At 55.5% G+C, this 16,145-nt stretch overlaps 2 protein-coding genes across 2 annotated transcripts in view; one reads left to right on the top strand and one right to left on the bottom strand.

Annotated features, from left to right (window-relative positions):
• Window positions 1-891: 891 nt before the first annotated feature.
• On the bottom strand, window positions 892-2,685 carry LOC134151939 (interleukin-1 beta-like). The gene is made up of 7 exons (XM_062596894.1): window positions 2,622-2,685; window positions 2,438-2,499; window positions 2,290-2,338; window positions 1,987-2,191; window positions 1,698-1,868; window positions 1,468-1,613; window positions 892-1,346 (listed from the first exon to the last, which is right to left on the bottom strand). Exons 2-7 carry the CDS (start codon window positions 2,476-2,478, stop codon window positions 1,134-1,136), a joined length of 825 nt encoding a protein of 274 aa, XP_062452878.1. The 5' UTR covers window positions 2,479-2,499; window positions 2,622-2,685; the 3' UTR covers window positions 892-1,133.
• A 2,103-nt stretch (window positions 2,686-4,788) lies between these two features.
• OGDH (oxoglutarate dehydrogenase) overlaps window positions 4,789-16,145 on the top strand; it is a 40,487-nt gene continuing 29,130 nt past the window's right edge. The window contains exons 1-2 of the mRNA XM_062596810.1: window positions 4,789-4,863; window positions 10,384-10,632. Of these exons, the coding sequence (XP_062452794.1) occupies window positions 10,411-10,632 (222 nt within the window). The 5' untranslated portion in view covers window positions 4,789-4,863; window positions 10,384-10,410. The remainder of the gene's footprint in view (window positions 4,864-10,383; window positions 10,633-16,145) is intronic.

Below are 16,145 nucleotides of genomic sequence, written 5' to 3'. Positions count from 1 at the left end.
GGTGTGACCCGGTGTCCTTCCTGGGATGCCTCCCTCTCACCTGGGCTCCCAGTGTGGTTTTGGCCAACATCTGCCCTCTGCTTGCTGGCTCTGGGGTGGGTTGGGGATGTGCTGGGTGGAGAGGATGAAGACTTGTGGTCTCAATACCTTGGGGGACTAAATGCTACTGCCTCTGGGGTGCCTGGACCAGCACGATGTTGTCCCGAGGGCAAAGAAAGGGGGTTGGGTCAGTGTTTGGGGGAGCTCTGAAGCCCAGCCACCCACCAAGGGGAGGGCTGGGGGGCTGCATCCCTCATGGGGTGCTGCAAAGCCCCGATGGTGGCCAGGGCCACCTGCCCTTGGGGGAGTGGGTAGCTTCCAGGCTGGCTTTAAGGCCATCACAGGACAGGGTCCAGGGTGGTCTTTGGAGCTCTGGGGTGGTCCCTGGAGTTTTAGGGTGGTTTTGGGAGCTCTGGAGTGGTCCCTGGAGCTCTGGGGTGGTTCCCAGGCTCTACATGGTCTCCAGGGCTCTGGGATGGTCCCTTGACTCTCCTGGGCTTACCCCTGGGCTCCTCAGGGGTCTCCAGGCTCTTGGGTTGTCCCCAGGGCTCTTGGGTGGTCCCTGGACTCTGGATTTGTACCCAGCTATCTGGAAGAAGGATGGGAAATGAAAAAAAAAGGAGGGGGGAAGTGTAGAACTGAAGAGTCCCCCAAAACAGCTGATACCATGGGATTTTCCTGATGATGATGCCCAGTTTGGGAGTGGGTCCTCCCTGCCCAAAACCATCCCCAGATCATTTAATTCTGGACTCCCCCACTAGAGTGACAAGCCAAGAAATGCAATCATGGGAAAGTTTTTATTTCAACAGTTTTCAGTCACCAATAAATACTTCTGTTCCTGAGATAGGCAAATGATAAAAATACAATAGTTAAATTAAGAAGCTGTTTAAGTTAAAAGCAATGGACCAACATAATTAAGTATAAATTAACTGCGACTCAGGCCCACAGGGCCCAGAGCTGCTATTTCACATGAAATAAATCTTCCGTGGGGCAGGGAAGGCAGCAGGTCCCAGCCGCACGGGGAAACTGGGTTGTACTTGGTACATACGGCCTGAAAACCAGTGACTGCTGGTTTGGTTTGGAGCAGGGGCAGCTCAGTGCCTGGTCAGCCGGTACGTGGTGATGTTCACCTCGTCGGGCTGGTTGGTGATGCTCACGGGCTGCTTGGGCTGCAGCGAGGTGCAGACAAACCAGCCGGGGAAGGCAGCCGACTCGAAACGTGTGGTGCCCTCCGCCGGGCTGTCCAGGCGGTAGAAGATGAAGCGGGTCAGCTCGAAGCTGTCGATGTCCCTGGTGACGTCAGCCTCCTGCAGCAGGACGAGGCAGAAGTCAGAGAAAGGGATTGGGCCTCCCCGCCGGGTCGGGGTACAAGGGATCCTGGCAAAGTCCAGAGATGTAGGGCAGGGTGCTACCTCCATGCACACTCACCTCCAGCTGCAGTGTGGGCTCGGCACCGCTCATCACACATGACATGTAGAGTTTGTACCCCTTGATGCCTAGTGCCACGGGCATCTGCATGGCCCCACCATTGCCCGGCGAGCTCTTGGGGCGGTACAGAGCGATGTTGAGCTTCACTGTGGAGAGGAGACACAAGAGTCATTGGGCTGTTCCTGGGAGCTGGTGGCGAGGGGAGCAGGATGAGACCGGGGTGTCCTCACCTTTCCGGCCAGCGGAGGGGCCCTGCAGGTGCAGGGCCACGAGCTGGGTAGGCGACTCCAGCACGAAGCTCTTGTGGTTGATGTCGAGGATGTCAAAGGACTGCGAGCGGGTGTAGCGGTACACGGGGGCCCCTGAGTAGCTGCTGTCACACCGCTGGAAGGGGATGGGCTCTGCGAAGCGACAGACTGTTAGGAGGGATGCCAGCGTGCCTAGTGGTGACAGCACACCCCTGACCCACACCTCCCTCTGGTGACTTCCCCCTCGCCCATCGCCGTACTGCAACCCTACCAAAAACGGCATCCAGGAAGCTCCCGAGGTCGCTGTCGGCGAAGTCGTGGTGCGACGGCCGTTTCAAGAGTTTGGTCATGGCCACCATGAGGACAGCGGCCTGGCGGAAGGTCTTGGTTGGGTGTCCCTCTGTGAGTGTCACCTGGATGTCCACCTTCGATGGGCTCTGGCTGGACAATTTCAGCTCTGAGCTCAGGCGAGGCTTCTGGAGAGAGGAGACGCGGCATGAGAACCTGGCTTTTGTGCTGTGAGACAGAGATGGACCGGGCTCCGCTGGGACCGTTCCCACAACCCCAACATTACCTTCTGCACGCATGGGTAGTCAAGTCCGTAAAAGGTCTCCTCGTTCAGGCTGCAAAGCAAGGGGAGCCGGTAACGCCGGGGCTGCCTCTGCCTAGGCGTCGCCTCCCCGCCACCCCCACCGGGGCCGAGGCAGCGCAGTCCCGCTTACCTGCTGTTCTCCAGCATGTCTAAATCCGGGACAAACGCCATCTCCCCTGCTGGCTGTGAAACCTGTGAGGCAAATCACAACCGCCACCGTTAGCACCGCTCCGTCTCGGCCGGCTGGCTGCCTGCTGCCCAGCCTCGCACCCACCCACCCCCAGCATGTCCCCAGGGCAAAGGGCTGCAGCTACCTGTCCAAGCGGCGCGCTGGCTATGCCTGTGCTGCTGGTGGTGTGTCCTGGGCGCTCTCTGAGCCTTGCTCCCAGCGCGCCGGCTTTTCATGTGCTGCTGGAAGGAAGCACTGTCAGAACGGGATTTCCACGTTTCGCAATGCCTGAGGTTTACCCAGTTCCCCTCCCGCGGGCCCGTCTCCTCTGCAGAGCCACCCAGCCGTGCTGGCACGAACCTGCCAGGCAAGGAGAGGCGTGCCGGGGAGCCGGCGTCTGCACGGGCCATGTTCCCACCTCTCTTTTTGCTTGGCTAAACCACTGCAGGAGGAGACCTTCTCCTCACCATCCCCTGCCTCTAGGAGACAGGGATTCGCTGGCTTAAGCAGCCGTCGAGGATAAGCAAGGCTTGCCTGCCTTCGCGCAGAGCGCGGGAGCAGGGCTTTCAGTGCTCACTGGGCCCAGGGACCGAGGCTGACGCAGCGGGGACTGTCCCAGTAGTGCCCGCAATGACGCCCACCCTCGTCAAGGCACAGAGAAATGCCGGCAGCCCCGGAAAGGATCTGGTGGCGCAAATGCTGCCACTCAGCGATTTCTCCATACGACTTCATCCTGGTGGCTTCCTCTTCCACCACCACAGCTGGGCCGGGAGAGCGGGCTGGGGCCAGGCAACCTGTTTCAGGGCATGTCCGGCCACTCTCTCTTGCCCAAGTTTCTGCCAGGATGTGCAAGAGCTCGCACGGACCTGCCTTGCTGGAAGCAAACGTAACTTTCCCCGAAGCGATGACACGCTCCGTGAAAGCCGGGGCGAATGCCACAGGAAGGAGCAGACATCAGCCCCGTCCATCTGGGTCGCTCATGCCCACCTGCGTCACCAGCTGCCCTTGGGAATGCTGCCATTGGGGACAATCCTTGGGGATGCTGCCTTTGGGGACGCTGCCTCTGGGGATGCTTCCTGCCCCTGGCCAGGAGCACGGCCCAAGGCCCCATTTCCCAACTCAGCCTGGGAAACGGTCCCGTCTCGCCCATCCCTGCCCCCTTTGTGCACCCCTCACCTCCACTTCCAAGCCCTCTGAGCACATCCTCTGTACACAGGCACTGCCAGCCCCACTGCAAGCCACAGTGGCCAGTGGCACATCCTGCTCCCACGCTGGCTGGGGCCTTGTCCCTCTGTTTCTCCCGGAGGACAGCATTCCCTCCCATCCCACATCCCGTTTTCCGGGTGATGGTGGCTCAAGAAGGCATTCCCCATGCAAGGAAGGTGTTCCCCATGCCGGAAGGCCAGAACCCAAGTGACTTTGGAGACAAGAGCCCACTCGCAGGCTATGGAGGTGGCCAGGCCACTGCGCCGTGGGGACCCGCAGCCTTGTGGCAGCCCCTGCCACCCCCACGCTGCTCCCGGCAGGTGAGAACTGCCAAACCTTTCCGCAGCCTCGGCTGGAGGGCGTGCAGGGGCGGCCGCGCGGCCCTGGTCCCCGCTGGGGCAGGCCAAGCCATGCAGCCCCGGCGATGTGCACGGCCAGGGGCGTGCGGGGTGTTTTCCTGGTGCTGTTTCGCTTCCTGAAATTACAGCGCTGTGGTCTCCTCATGCCGGGCGGGTGTGGGGCCGGCGCCCTCAGTGGGCTACCCCTCGCTAGCGAACAAGTGAGGCCTCAGATTTGCATTCGGCTGACTCACCCAGCAGGAAATTACAGATAAACCTCCAAAGCTCCCCTCGGGGTGGGGGCAGCTGCCTCCCACCCACCCGGCCCAGGCCTACCCGCACACATCCGGGGTGCGTGAAGGCCCTGCGGGTGCCCCCCACCCCCGGGTGCCCACGGCGGATGGCCCCGCAGCCTGGCGGTTGGGGAGGTGGAGGGTGATGGCAGCCGGGGAGGGGGGACGGGTGCATTTCCCCCCACACACACACCCACACGCACACACCCCAAGGCCTCTCCCAAGGGCTGCAGGGGAGCAGCGCGGGGTGGGCAGCGCCATGTTGCGGAGGGCAGGTAACCATGGAGACGGCCCCACGGCGGGAGCCCCGCCCCCCAGGCAGCACAAGCCCCGCCCTAATCGCTTGGCCCCGCCCCCCGGCGCGAGCGAGCGGCGGCGCGCAGGCGCGGCGGGCCCCGGGCGGCGGCGGCGGCGGCGGGCGGGCGCGCGCGAGGCGAGGCGGGGCGGGAGGCGGGGCGACGCGGTGACGCAGCGGGGCGGGGCGGTAGTCGGCGGTTGGGGCCGCTGTCACAGCCGGAGCCGCGAGCGGGGCGGACGGAGGTGGCGGCAGGTAGCGCGGGCGCGGCCGAGCCGGGGCGAGGAGGGGAAGGGGGGGGCCCGGCCTGGCAGGGACGCGCGGGCGGGCGAGGCGGCGGCGGCCACGCGCGGCGGCGGCCACGCGCGGGCTCCCCGGTGTCCTTGGCGCCACCGCCCGGGCGCCTCAGGGAAGGGGGGTGGGGTGGGGGTGGGTGGGGGAGCGGCGGAGGCGGGGCTTGCGCTTGGACTGGCAGCGCGGCGCGGCCAATGAGGAGGCGGCGCGGCGCAGGGCGCCGCTCCCATAGGCGGCAGCGACGGCTGATTGGCGGGCGCGGCACGCGCGTTGTGTGTGTGTGTTGGGGGGGGGGGGGGGCGCTGCGCCCGCGCCCCTTACCCCCCCCCCCCCGCCCCACGTGGGGCCCTTCCGCGCGGGGCGGCTGCTGCGGGGCGGCTGCTACGGGGCGCCCGCGCGGGGCGCGCTCAGGCCCAAGGTCACCGCGGCGGCGGCTCCCCCCCCCCCCCCCCCCCCGCCCGCCTCCTCCGGCGGGTCGCGGCAGGCGAGCAGCGGCCTCCGTCCGGGCCGCGCAGCCCTCAGGGCGGGGAAGCATTGCCGCGCAAAAAACAAACACACAAAAAAACCCCAAAAGCACCCCAAAACAATCAAAACAACAACAACAAAAAAACCCCCAAACAACCCCAAAACCCAGTAACAACCCCCACCCCAAAGCACCGCAGGGCTTCCATGGCCGGAATGCGGCTCCTTCCAGGGCAAGGCGCCGTGCTGCTAGCAAAAAGTAGTCAAAACTGTTCTTCATGCTTTGCCTTCTAGAATAAATAATATAATGACGCCGAGCTTTTCTTGTTGTTGTTGCTGTTGTTTTTTTTTTTTTTTATGCAGGCGGATCCATGCGTTTAACGCCTGATAAAGGCTAGGGTGGGTGGTGCTCCGCGAGCGGTAGCCGAGCTCGGGCACGCAAAAGTTTTGCTGCTTCTCCTGCTCTTCTTCTTTCCACGCGTTGAGTTAGGTGCGCTGCTTAACCGCTTGACTTTTCCTCTGCTCAAGTGTTTAATTCTTTCTTATCCTTTCCTTGGCAGTTTGGATTTTCAAGCAGTGCCCGATTAACTGTCTTCCGTGGCGAGTTTCACTGATTCTGGCTGCCAGAGGTCAAATTTAGTAGCTTAATCTGCTTTGCTTAATGGTATGGTGTTGAATGTATGAGCCCTTAATCTGTTATGAATATTCTTGTTGTTTGACCTTTCAGTGAAAACACAAGACCGAGAACCAGGAATTTGAGTTCTAATCCAGCTTTAGCAGTAAGGGCCCAGTCAACAAGCAATGGATTTTTTTTTTTAATTTATTAATACCACTTGAATTGAAGCAGGGTAACTTTGTATGTGAAGCCTTGAATTAATGGGTTGTTTCCCTATCAGTGATCTTGGGCTCCATTTCCTGGGCCTTTGCTCCCAGGCGTGGTTATGCTCTTTGGATTTATCGTGGAAACACCCTTGTTCTGATTAAGCCTAGTTTGGCTTGGGATGCAGCCTGGACTCTCCCAAATCCTGGCAGAGATCCCTTTCCAGGAAACCCTCAAAGACACGGTGGTCCTGTTCGTTTTAGGTTTAACTCTGGTGTTAGGCACCCCTGTTTTCCAGAGACGTCACGGAGACTCTGGGTGCTTGGCAGAACTGAAATTGGACACCAATACTAGAGATGACTTTGAAGCTTTAGTCCAGCAGCTTCCCCCCCCCACGTGTATGTGCCTAGGCATGGGCATGTGATTCAATGTGCTCTCTAAAGTATCTCTGTGTATTTTGCTGCCTAAAGCTCAGGAAGATGAATCATAAGCAGTGAAAACATCCAGTGGTCGTGCAACGCTGTCGCGCTTTGCTGCCATTTCTTGCCGGTTTAAAGTGCTCGGTCCGTAAACTAAGCTTGGTTTCTCTGAAGTCGGCTGTGGACTGTGTCTTGACTTGTCTCAGTCTGAGTTGACTGTGGACAGAGGTGAGAGCAGAGTGGAAAGCACAAACGGGCTTTCCTCCTGCCCCCAAGGAAATCCGGGGGGAAAAAAATAAAAAAAGCGTTGTTAACTCCTAGAAGCATCAGGGCGATCCCGGGCCTTCCTCGGGCTGGTTTAAATTCTGTCCTGAGTTAATGCCTGCAGCTAATGAGGGCCCAGAAATGCCAGATGCTGAAGTTCCCTGCCCCTAAATAGAGTTTTCCATTGGGGTGCAGCTGCCAGTTGCTGTTTCCAACAAGTCGTGATGCTGCCGCATTTAAAGTTGCATCAACCTGCATGCTCTTGGACCAAAATCCCTGTTTTGAGAGGAGAAACTTAGCTGTTATGGTGCTGAGTAGCTAGAACTAGATTCAGCACACCAGGTTTGGAAGACTGGCTGGTGAAAATGCATCTTTATTGCTAATGGTTCTTTTTCTCTTCAGTTCAATCTTGCACTTTGAAACTTCATTTTATCTCTTGAATGAGCAGTGGCTGCTCTTGACGTTTGGCTGCTGCTTGTGAACTAGCAGGGAACGTGGAGACGAGCCAGCTCAGGTCCTCTCTGACCTTGGATCCTGCCTCTTACGGGAGCAACCAGGTGGCCCTGGAGTCCAGGTAGTTGGAAAGTGCAAGTCCAAGGAGAGCTGTCCTCAAGTGCCAGCATTTCCCGCAAGGTGATCTCCTTCTAGCACTTTCCTTTGGACTCGAGCTGCTGTTCTCAATCGGGTGTATTTAAGAAGTAGTTTTGTGAAGCCTGCTGGCCCTGCTTTTCTACACCTGCCTCTGTGACATCCCTGTAGAGTAGGTGACTTGTCCAGCAGGTCTCTAGGTTGCTTTTTCTTTCTCCCATCGTCTGAATTCTCTGGACAGGTCTAAAAGGGGAGAGCCTCTGTCTAGATATTTTGGCCAGCCCTCTTGGAGCATAGCTTTTAAGGGGAAGTGATGATGTGATCTGTCTTGGAGCTCACATCCTAAGTCCTTTCCCCATGGATGGAGGAAAACTGTACCAGAACCAATTTCTGCTGCCAGCGTACCTCCCCTTTGCTTGGGAGGGATCTTCCCCGTGGACAGTGCTTCGCATCTTCATCACAGCACGCGTAGTGTGTACCAGCTTGACAGACTTTAAAAGACAACCTCGGCAAAGGTTGGGCAGTTTTAGAGTCCACAAGGCTGGATGGCCTCAAGTGCCCCACAAATTAGCAGGCGCATGGAGGTATGGCCAGATCCCCGGGGCCATCGAGGGCTGGAGAGCTTCGTGCCGTCCCAGCAGCCCAATGTTTCCGGAGAGGAGGGAGCAGCCTGCGTTGAATTCCCCTGGAGCGTAAACCACCCCATCTTCGCTGGGGTTTGCTAATGGAAAGACGTGCCCTGGATAGGTGATGGAGAGAAAAATCAGGGATGGAAGGTGGAGCACGCGTCGCTGTGTCCCTCGTGTCTGAGACCACGGACGTCAGGCCACCTTTGAACACTTGCCAGCCAAGGGAAGGCCTAAATCTCTTGTGCGGGTGCCACCTGGTAATGAGCTTTGGTCACCCATGGGTGACGGCTCCTGTGTCCTGAGCTACTTGATTATCTGACCTCAGTCCTGCCTTAAGCTCTCTTAGGAGCAGGGCGATGAAGGCTCTGGCACGCGCAGCTTAACGGGGCTAGAGTTAGACTGAACGAGGCCAAAAGCGTGGTGACTGCCGAGTGAGTAACACCGCAAATATTGCCTTGAGAAGAGCCGTTCCAGTTCGGATCTCAGCCAAAGCCATCTAAATAGGAAAGAGAATAAAGGGAAAAAGCTTCCAAGATGGGTTTATGTAATGAAAGTTGTTTTCCTGTGACTTGTGCAGACCTGGAAGGGTTCACGCTGTTGGACTCGATCGGCTCTGCGTGAGGCCGGGAAGGTAACCGTGACATTCGGCATTAAAATCCAGCTGTTAACCAGTTTTTTCCAGCCCTTGTCTGGGAAGGGTTGTTTCGATAACTGGGCAATAGGCATTCGTCCTTTAAGCTACTGCAACCGGCTTTTGCCAACGTGCTTTTTCTGAAAGTAGGTGCTTGATGCGAGGATAGAAACTTTTTGTTCCCTGTCGATCTCCTTTTCTGATTTGCAATGTTGCAGGATTAAAACGCCCAAGTTATTTCCTGTTTTGTTTATTTATTTTTTTTTGTTTGTTTGTTTCACCAGCTCAGGAAGGTCACTCCATGGTCACTTCCTGACACTGAGTGCCTCGAAGCCAATCCCTGTTACGCTAACGATGGCCGCTTAGGCTGCTCCTTGTTTTTGGCTGTTATTCCTGAATTTTGCTTATGTCCTGAGAGGCGACAAACTTTTCTTGCAGGGTGGGGCCTCAAGGGTTCGGACAAAGTGTTTCAAATCTAGTAAAATGAGTGGAGATGTAAGGGCCAAAATCTTTAAATGTCCACTTCCTGTTGGAGCCTGAGTTAACAGAAAAGTTTTGTTTTGTTTTGTTTTTCTGTAAAAGCTAGAGGACTGTCAGAGGAAGAATCAAAAAAATACTGAATATACTCACTGGAAATGGAGTAGATCTGAGAACTGATGAGGAAAGCACCAGGGCAGCTTGACCCTTTGAGAGAGCAGTTAATCTGGGCCACATTTCACCGTAAAACCTGCTTCCTCTTATGCTCCTCAGACTTTAATTTCACATAATAGCTGGCAGTTTTATCCTCGTTTTTCCGTCGCAGGCCTGGCGAGACGGATGTTGCCGTGACCCCTTCCTGGCACGAGCTGGGGACAGTCCGTACGGGCTCCGGTGCAAGGAAGCACTGCCCTTTCTCAGTTCAGAAGGGTGGGAACCTGCTGCCCAGGCAGGAGCGAGGGCGGCCGGAGCTCTTGAGAGGATTAATGGGAATAAAGTTCACTGGAAAGCGCTGCTGTTGCTTCTCATTAGTTGCGATTGCGTTGCGGGAAAGCTGCTGCTGAGGGCTCATCGGCACTGCCTGATCCCTGCAAAGTCATCTTAAAACTCGCTTGATGCCCCTCCGTTGGACACGGGGTGATGAGATGCCAGTTGCTCTCTGCATCCTGTGCCAACCAGCTATATGGAAAAAAAAAATCCTTATTTTTTTTCCAACTGTTGTCCGGACACTGCAGCACCTCTTCATGTAGACGTTTCTCTTCTATAACTAGCTTCCAAGCCAGTAAAGTTGACTGCAGTTCTGTATGTTGTGAAAGGAAATCAAAATAAAATTCATCCTAGACTTGTCTGTCCGAGTGTTTTGAAGCAAAAGGATAGGGAGCACCAGGCAAAAGAAACGCCGTTCTCGTTCTGCCATTAAATCCTTCCCGTTGTGTGCTGGGCGAGAGACTGGGCTGGGGGGGGGTTGTCTCGGCTTGGCGTATCAGAGCCGCAGGTGCCGCTGGTGGCTGAGCATGGGCAAGCCGCGTCCCCAGTTCGTGCTTTCCCACCGAGGTGGAGCACTGATCTCCTCTGAGAAGCCTCTTCTCCTGCTGCTCAGGCCCCAAGTGCTGCGAAAGAGCTGATGGGGCGAGGGGTGGTCCGTGTTGTCATGGATGATTTCTAAAATGCTGTCCCTTTCTCTTCCAACAGGAACGCCTGTGAGGCTACAGGACAAAAATGTTTAACTTAAGGACTTGTGCAGCAAAATTGAGGCCGTTGACGGCCTCTCAGACTGTTAAGACAATTTCCCAACACAGGCCAGCAGCACCCAGGACGTTTCAACAGATCAGGTGCTACAGTGCGCCTGTGGCTGCTGAGCCTTTTTTGAGTGGGACTAGTTCAAACTATGTGGAGGAAATGTATTATGCTTGGCTGGAAAATCCCAAAAGTGTACATAAGGTAAGGAGCAACCTCACCAGGATACTGTCTTCGCTTCCCCGCTTCCATTTGTGTCTGTGTGTTTAAACAGTAAGTTCAGGTAAGTGCAAGTGTCCCGAGGAGGATTTCAGCCAGAGGGGTCTGATAGTCCCGGATTGCTCTTCTGCCTCGTTTTTTCCTGGAGAGAACAACAATCATTACCTGAGCAGGAGCAAGGTGAAGAAAAGCTGCTCTGTTCAAGAGTGAATGTCATGGGCTCGTAGGACACCGTCAGCGTGGAGTACGCCGCCGCCGGGATCACAAGTGGATATAAGGAAGAATGGCTTCTCCCAGAAATCCACCTTTAATGAGCACCTGATGTTTTTCATTTTTCTCCCTGCTCTGATGGTGTATTAGGAGGGTTTAATTCCTCAGTGGAGGGGAGAGGGAGGGTATTTTTCACATCATGATTGATTTCCGTTCTGCTGTTAGCCTCCAGCCTGGGGTGCCGTTGCACGTTGAGGTAGACAAGCTATAACTAAGCTGACGCTGAGCTGCTGGGTGTAAAGCCGGATGCCACTGTAGGCTGGGGAGGGGAACTATTTCAGAGTCCTGCTCTGATAACCAGAGAGCTTCCCACCTGCTGCTCCTTAACCTAAAACTGGGGAAGCAGCTTGGGAAAACAATTTGGTCTCGAACCAAATTACTGCGGCTCCTCCAACGAGGAGGTGGCCAACTTCCTAACAGGGCACAGCCCTGGGTGATTCGGCGTCGCTTGGGCCCTCGTTTCAGTGGGGCTGGCAGCAAGGTAACGTCAGCTTGGTTGTACTTGCCAAAGCCGGGGGAACGGAGCCTCCTTGCAAATCCGAGGAGGGCCGTTAGGGAAGCCAGTTGGACGCGGCCGGCCTGTCCGTGCGTTGCGTCGGCTGCACTATGGGATGTGAAACAGTGCTCGGAGGGAACGGGAGGCGATGGCCTGCAGCCTCGTGTCTGGAAAAGGTCACGGGTCTGCAGTTTCATGTTCTGCTTTGGCAGCGGTGGGTGAGGTCTTGGCTGAGAAGATGATTTCTGAACCTCTGCTGCATTTTATTTTTCGCACTGTTTCATGAAGAAAACGTTGTAATGAATAACTTTCAGCATTAGCGGGGAGTTTTTAAAACAGTTTCCTACATGTTCTGTTGTAGAGCAGGGATTTTCTTTGTTCAGAGGCACATGAACCGCCCGCAAACCAGGATGCAAATATTAGATGCGCAGTCAAGAGATGAGTAAGGAATCTCACGTTCAAACACATGCATCAGCATTGAGCATGTTTTCCATGGCACTGATCCCGTGCATCCAAATTACACAGCCTGTAGGGTGTTTGCTGCCATAAAGGTGTTAAGGCAGGATCAAAGCCAGATTTTCATGAACAGAGTTGACTTTGTGCTCCTTTCTAGGCAAATGGAGGGGTGAGTGACGCAATGCAGACTCTAAAAATACAAAAACAGGTTACTTTGAGTTGTGCCATTTGTCAGATAGTGACTTGAAAGCTACCCTCCAAGTGCTTGTTTCTGTTCCCTGTCACGTGGTATAACCCAGTCCTTCAGAGGTGAGATAGTGAATTAAAAGCTGCTGCTTTAATCGGTCTAAATGCTATAGCCTAGCTCGCTTAAAAATGAGGGAGGGTTGTAAGTCCCTGAACTTCCCACTCTTTTGCCCTTTCACTGATACTCCACAAACTGAAAGAGCAGGAGTTTGTTCCGTTGGCGTCTGTCTTGAGCTGGTCCTTGCAGACCTTCAGAAAGCAGCCAGCAAAAGCCATGTACACAGCTCCTGCCGCCAGTCCCTGGCGCATATAGCCTGCGGGCCCGAAGGAAAGGTGCCACCGTAGCGCTTTGGGACGGTAACCGAAACCCTTAGCTGTTGAAGCCAAAAAGAATCGGAAAGTGTTGGCCGTGGACGTGAACCTCAGAGATGGGTAAAAATAGCTTTTGCGTTCTGGCTTTCTGGAGCAAGTTCGTGTTTATACTCGATCTGCTGGCGTGTTATCGGACGCTCTGGTTCCTGGCAGGCGGCTGTTCCTGGACGCTCGCGCAGAGCTAAATAGGAAGCCCAGGCAGATGCACAGTGTGAGCGTGAGCTCTGGCTCGGTGGAGGTTTCATTTGTGGCTCCCCAGCCCGAACGGGGCCTGAACTTCTCGTTTCCAGGCTAAATTGGTCGCTTCGCTCGCTCTTCAGGTGCCGGGCTTTGTTTCGGTCCCGGAGGCCTGTATTTGAATTACAGCATGTGGCACTTTGGCACTTCAAACGTGGCTGCAGGTGTTTGTGCAGCAGGTGCCTCTGACAGTAAGAAAAGTAGTTTCAAAATGAAACAGGGTCTTCCTACTGCCGGGAAGCAAACCTGACACTGAAAATAGAAAAAACGAGTGTGTTACAGGCTGCTTTTTTTGAATAAAATCAAGTTAGCATCCTGCTTAGGGGAAGGAAGTCCCGATCTGGTTCCCAAAACTCTTCTGGTGAATTTGGGACCTGTGGTTTGGCTTGAACTTTGCTGTTGGATTTTTGTCTTTACCTTAACTATAGCTTTTGCTGTTGCTGTCACTGGCTCATCTCTGCCCCGGGTGGATCCCAGCTGGTTCCACTTCCTTTAAAATGCTGATGCCAGGATCTCTTTCCAGCCCCTGGCTTTGCCCCTGTTGCCCCCCTTTTTATTCTTTTAAGGCTTGCCCTTTCCACTGCCTCAAACGGGAGCTGCCCGTCCTTATTTTAAGGACCTTCGTTGACAGCGAGATCGGCTCCTCTGCACCTCCCGAAAGCCTTGCCGAGGCCAATAGCCGCTGTCGTGTTTCCCCCGATAAATGTTGACGTTAATCTCTTTAGACGTAGGGTCAGATCCTGATAATGCTAGAGCAACCATGGAGCCGTTGGGTTACGGTCAGCAAAAGGGAATATTAAAAAAAAAAAAAAAAAAAAAAAAAGTACTCGTATCTTGGTGCTGGTATTTCCCTCCCTGTAAGCCCTAAAGATGAGAGCAGACTCTTGTTTTCTTTAATGTGGTCATTGCTAACAGACGCTAAAATCGAGCCTCTGCTGATCTTGCACATGGGCTGCGGGTAGCTGCATCGCGTTTAACGCTGCGGCCTGGGGTGCCCAGGGATGCAGGATGCGTCTCACTGTCCGCGTCGGAGATAACGCGGATAGATTCAGTGCCGGCGTGGTGGACACGGGCTCTTGCAGTACGGCACGCGCAGGGCAGGGCCGGCCGTGGGGTAGGGAGCGAGCTTGGTCCGCTTCGAATCGCTCCCGGGGTAAACCTGTAAAACGAGTTTAAAATCCGCTCCGACGGCCTTGGAAGAAGCTGATCAGTTCTGTACAGTCCTGGCATCGCCTTGCTGCTCCGCGGGGCAGAGCCGATGGGTGTACGAAGGGTGTAGGCCCGGGCGAGTCAGGATCCTGCAGGGCTTCGCTGAAGAGCTCCGCAGAGCTGCAGGGACGGAGATGGGGATGAGATGATTTTTTCTTTCTCTAGTCGACAGAGCCTCGGCGCCGGGGTAAGAACCGCCGTCGAGCATCGGCGGAGCTCCCGATCGCTCCGCTCCTGCCACAGCTGTTGAACAGGATTTGCAAAATCCTGTTTTGGGATTTTTTTCTTCTTTCTTTCTTTTTTTTCTTTTTTCTTTTATTTTTTGAGGGAAGCTGCGTGCCGACAACATGTCCGAGGGTGATAGCTTTCGCGGGGTGGAGCTGCCGATAAAGCCGGGCTGTTGCACAGGCCTGGCTGTGGCTAATCTACTCTCGACATGGAGCAGAAACTGGCCACGAGCTTCCTTGTGCCCACGGGAGGCTGGGCTGCTTCTCGCTGTCGCGGGTTTTTGGGTTCTCTAGGGTTTCCTATGGTTTCGTGGCCAAAAATCTGCAAGGATTTTACCCAGTGGAGCAGTCTTTGGTGTACTTTCAGGCTCTCAAAGCCGAACTGAAAATCCTTCTCTTCTTTCTGCATGAACCGTCTCGTGCTGACACCAGGGTGGTTTCTAGCTGTGCGTGCAAGGAAGAGAAATGGATTTTGGGGCCAAAAAATCCCCCCTTTGGGTAGGTGAGGTGGAAAGCGGATATCCCAGGAGGGGAAAAAACTCGAGGGGCCGCTGTAGTGGCTGCGTTTCGCAGAAACCCCAGCTTCGTTGCAGAAACCCCTGGCACCCGAAACGACGTCGGAAACTCGAAAGCTGAAGTTTTCCTAGCGCTCATCAAGGGCGAGGATGAGCAAAGCCTTCACCGAGGGCAAAGCCCGCAGCAAAGCAGCCTGAAATTCCCTGTAATTACCTGGGGCAATAAAGCATTTAGCGAAAGTCCCTGAGCTGACGAAGCCAGCGCCGCACCCAGTTTGGCGAGTTTAGGGCTGGACTTCTTCTTTCAGAGCAGATGCAGGTCACATCTCGAAGGTGAAATGCTGCTTGAGATGTGCCTGCTGGTCTTATATATGTGTGTTTGTAAAACATATATATATATGGGTATGGGCAGAGCATAGGTACTGTCTTTGCGACGAGCCTTGCTGCCAGCCATCGTCCTTCGGTGTGCAGCCCTTTACCCTGCTCTGCATCATCAAGGTTGAATTTCAGAGCTCGCTACAAGCGTAACGAGCAAATTCCCGTGTGTTGCAGCTGAGAAAGCGGTCCCGAGGCAGGCGTTGTCCTCCGCAGCAGCTTAGCCTACAACAGAAACCAGACTTCCATCTGAGTATCCGATTCTAACCACGGCGCTGTGCTGTATCCAAAAATAGTTAGAAGCAGCGTTACTGAATTTCTTAGCGCTTCCTTTTGCTTTGCAGTCGTTTTCCCCCTTAAATAGGTTGCATCGTTCAATGCTGAAGGCAACCTGTGCTTAAATAGCATGCGCTGCCTGAAAACTGCTGAACTCTGCTGAGCCGGCGCGAGGACCACGCCAGCCTGCCTGGTTTGCCTGCTCCTGGGGACAAAGTGGAGCTCCCCTTTGGCGGGGTATTAACGACTTGGACGGTTGCATTTCCCCCTCTGCGCCGGTATCTCAAGGGCTGCAACCGGCACCGAACGACGGCGAGTCCGAAAGGACTTGTTTGCTTTAGCTGGCGGCTCGGGTACGTGCAGGCACGCGGCTCGGGGGCAGTGTTGCTCCAGGTTGCCTTTGGCCTTTGGTATTATTCAGTGGCATGCAGGAAATCGCTAAGGGAATGGCAGGGTCGAAGGCTGAGAGCGTGCCTGGAATAAATACGCGGCTCGCTCTCTGCTCCGCGGGGAGAAACAAGGCAGCTCCGCTACGGGCGATGGGTGATGGCGCAGCGGGCGTAGCGATAGCAGGAGAGGGTGAAAAGAAAATTGGTAGAGCAGTGACCGTATCGTGCCTCCCGCCTATGTCCAGCCTTGCAAAGGAACGGGGAAAAGGGCAGCAGCTTCCGCAGCTCCTCTGCGATGCTCGTGTAGATGGTTAAGGGGGTTCGTCTCGCCAAGAGCTGGGAGAAGCAGAGCCGCAGCAGGCGGTCGCTGCCTGCCAAGATGCTGGTGGCTCGCCCTTTGAAGTCTCCAGGTGCCACCTCCCTGTCTGGC

The sequence above is a fragment of the Rhea pennata genome, chromosome 28 (genome assembly GCF_028389875.1).
Source record: "Rhea pennata isolate bPtePen1 chromosome 28, bPtePen1.pri, whole genome shotgun sequence".
Classification (NCBI taxonomy): Eukaryota; Metazoa; Chordata; class Aves; order Rheiformes; family Rheidae; genus Rhea; species Rhea pennata.
Note: the sequence above shows the minus strand (reverse complement) of the source record. Positions and strands in the feature narration are given on the sequence as shown.

Coding starts and splice junctions, on each gene's coding strand:
- LOC134151939 (XM_062596894.1), bottom strand. CDS start 2,478: ATGGCGTTTGTCCCGGATTTAGACATGCTGGAGAACAGCAG. Junction 2,192..2,289: donor ACTACCCATGCGTGCAGAAG/GTAATGTTGGGG, acceptor TCCTCTCTCCAG/AAGCCTCGCCTGAGCTCAGA. Junction 1,614..1,697: donor CCCCTCCGCTGGCCGGAAAG/GTGAGGACACCC, acceptor TCCTCTCCACAG/TGAAGCTCAACATCGCTCTG.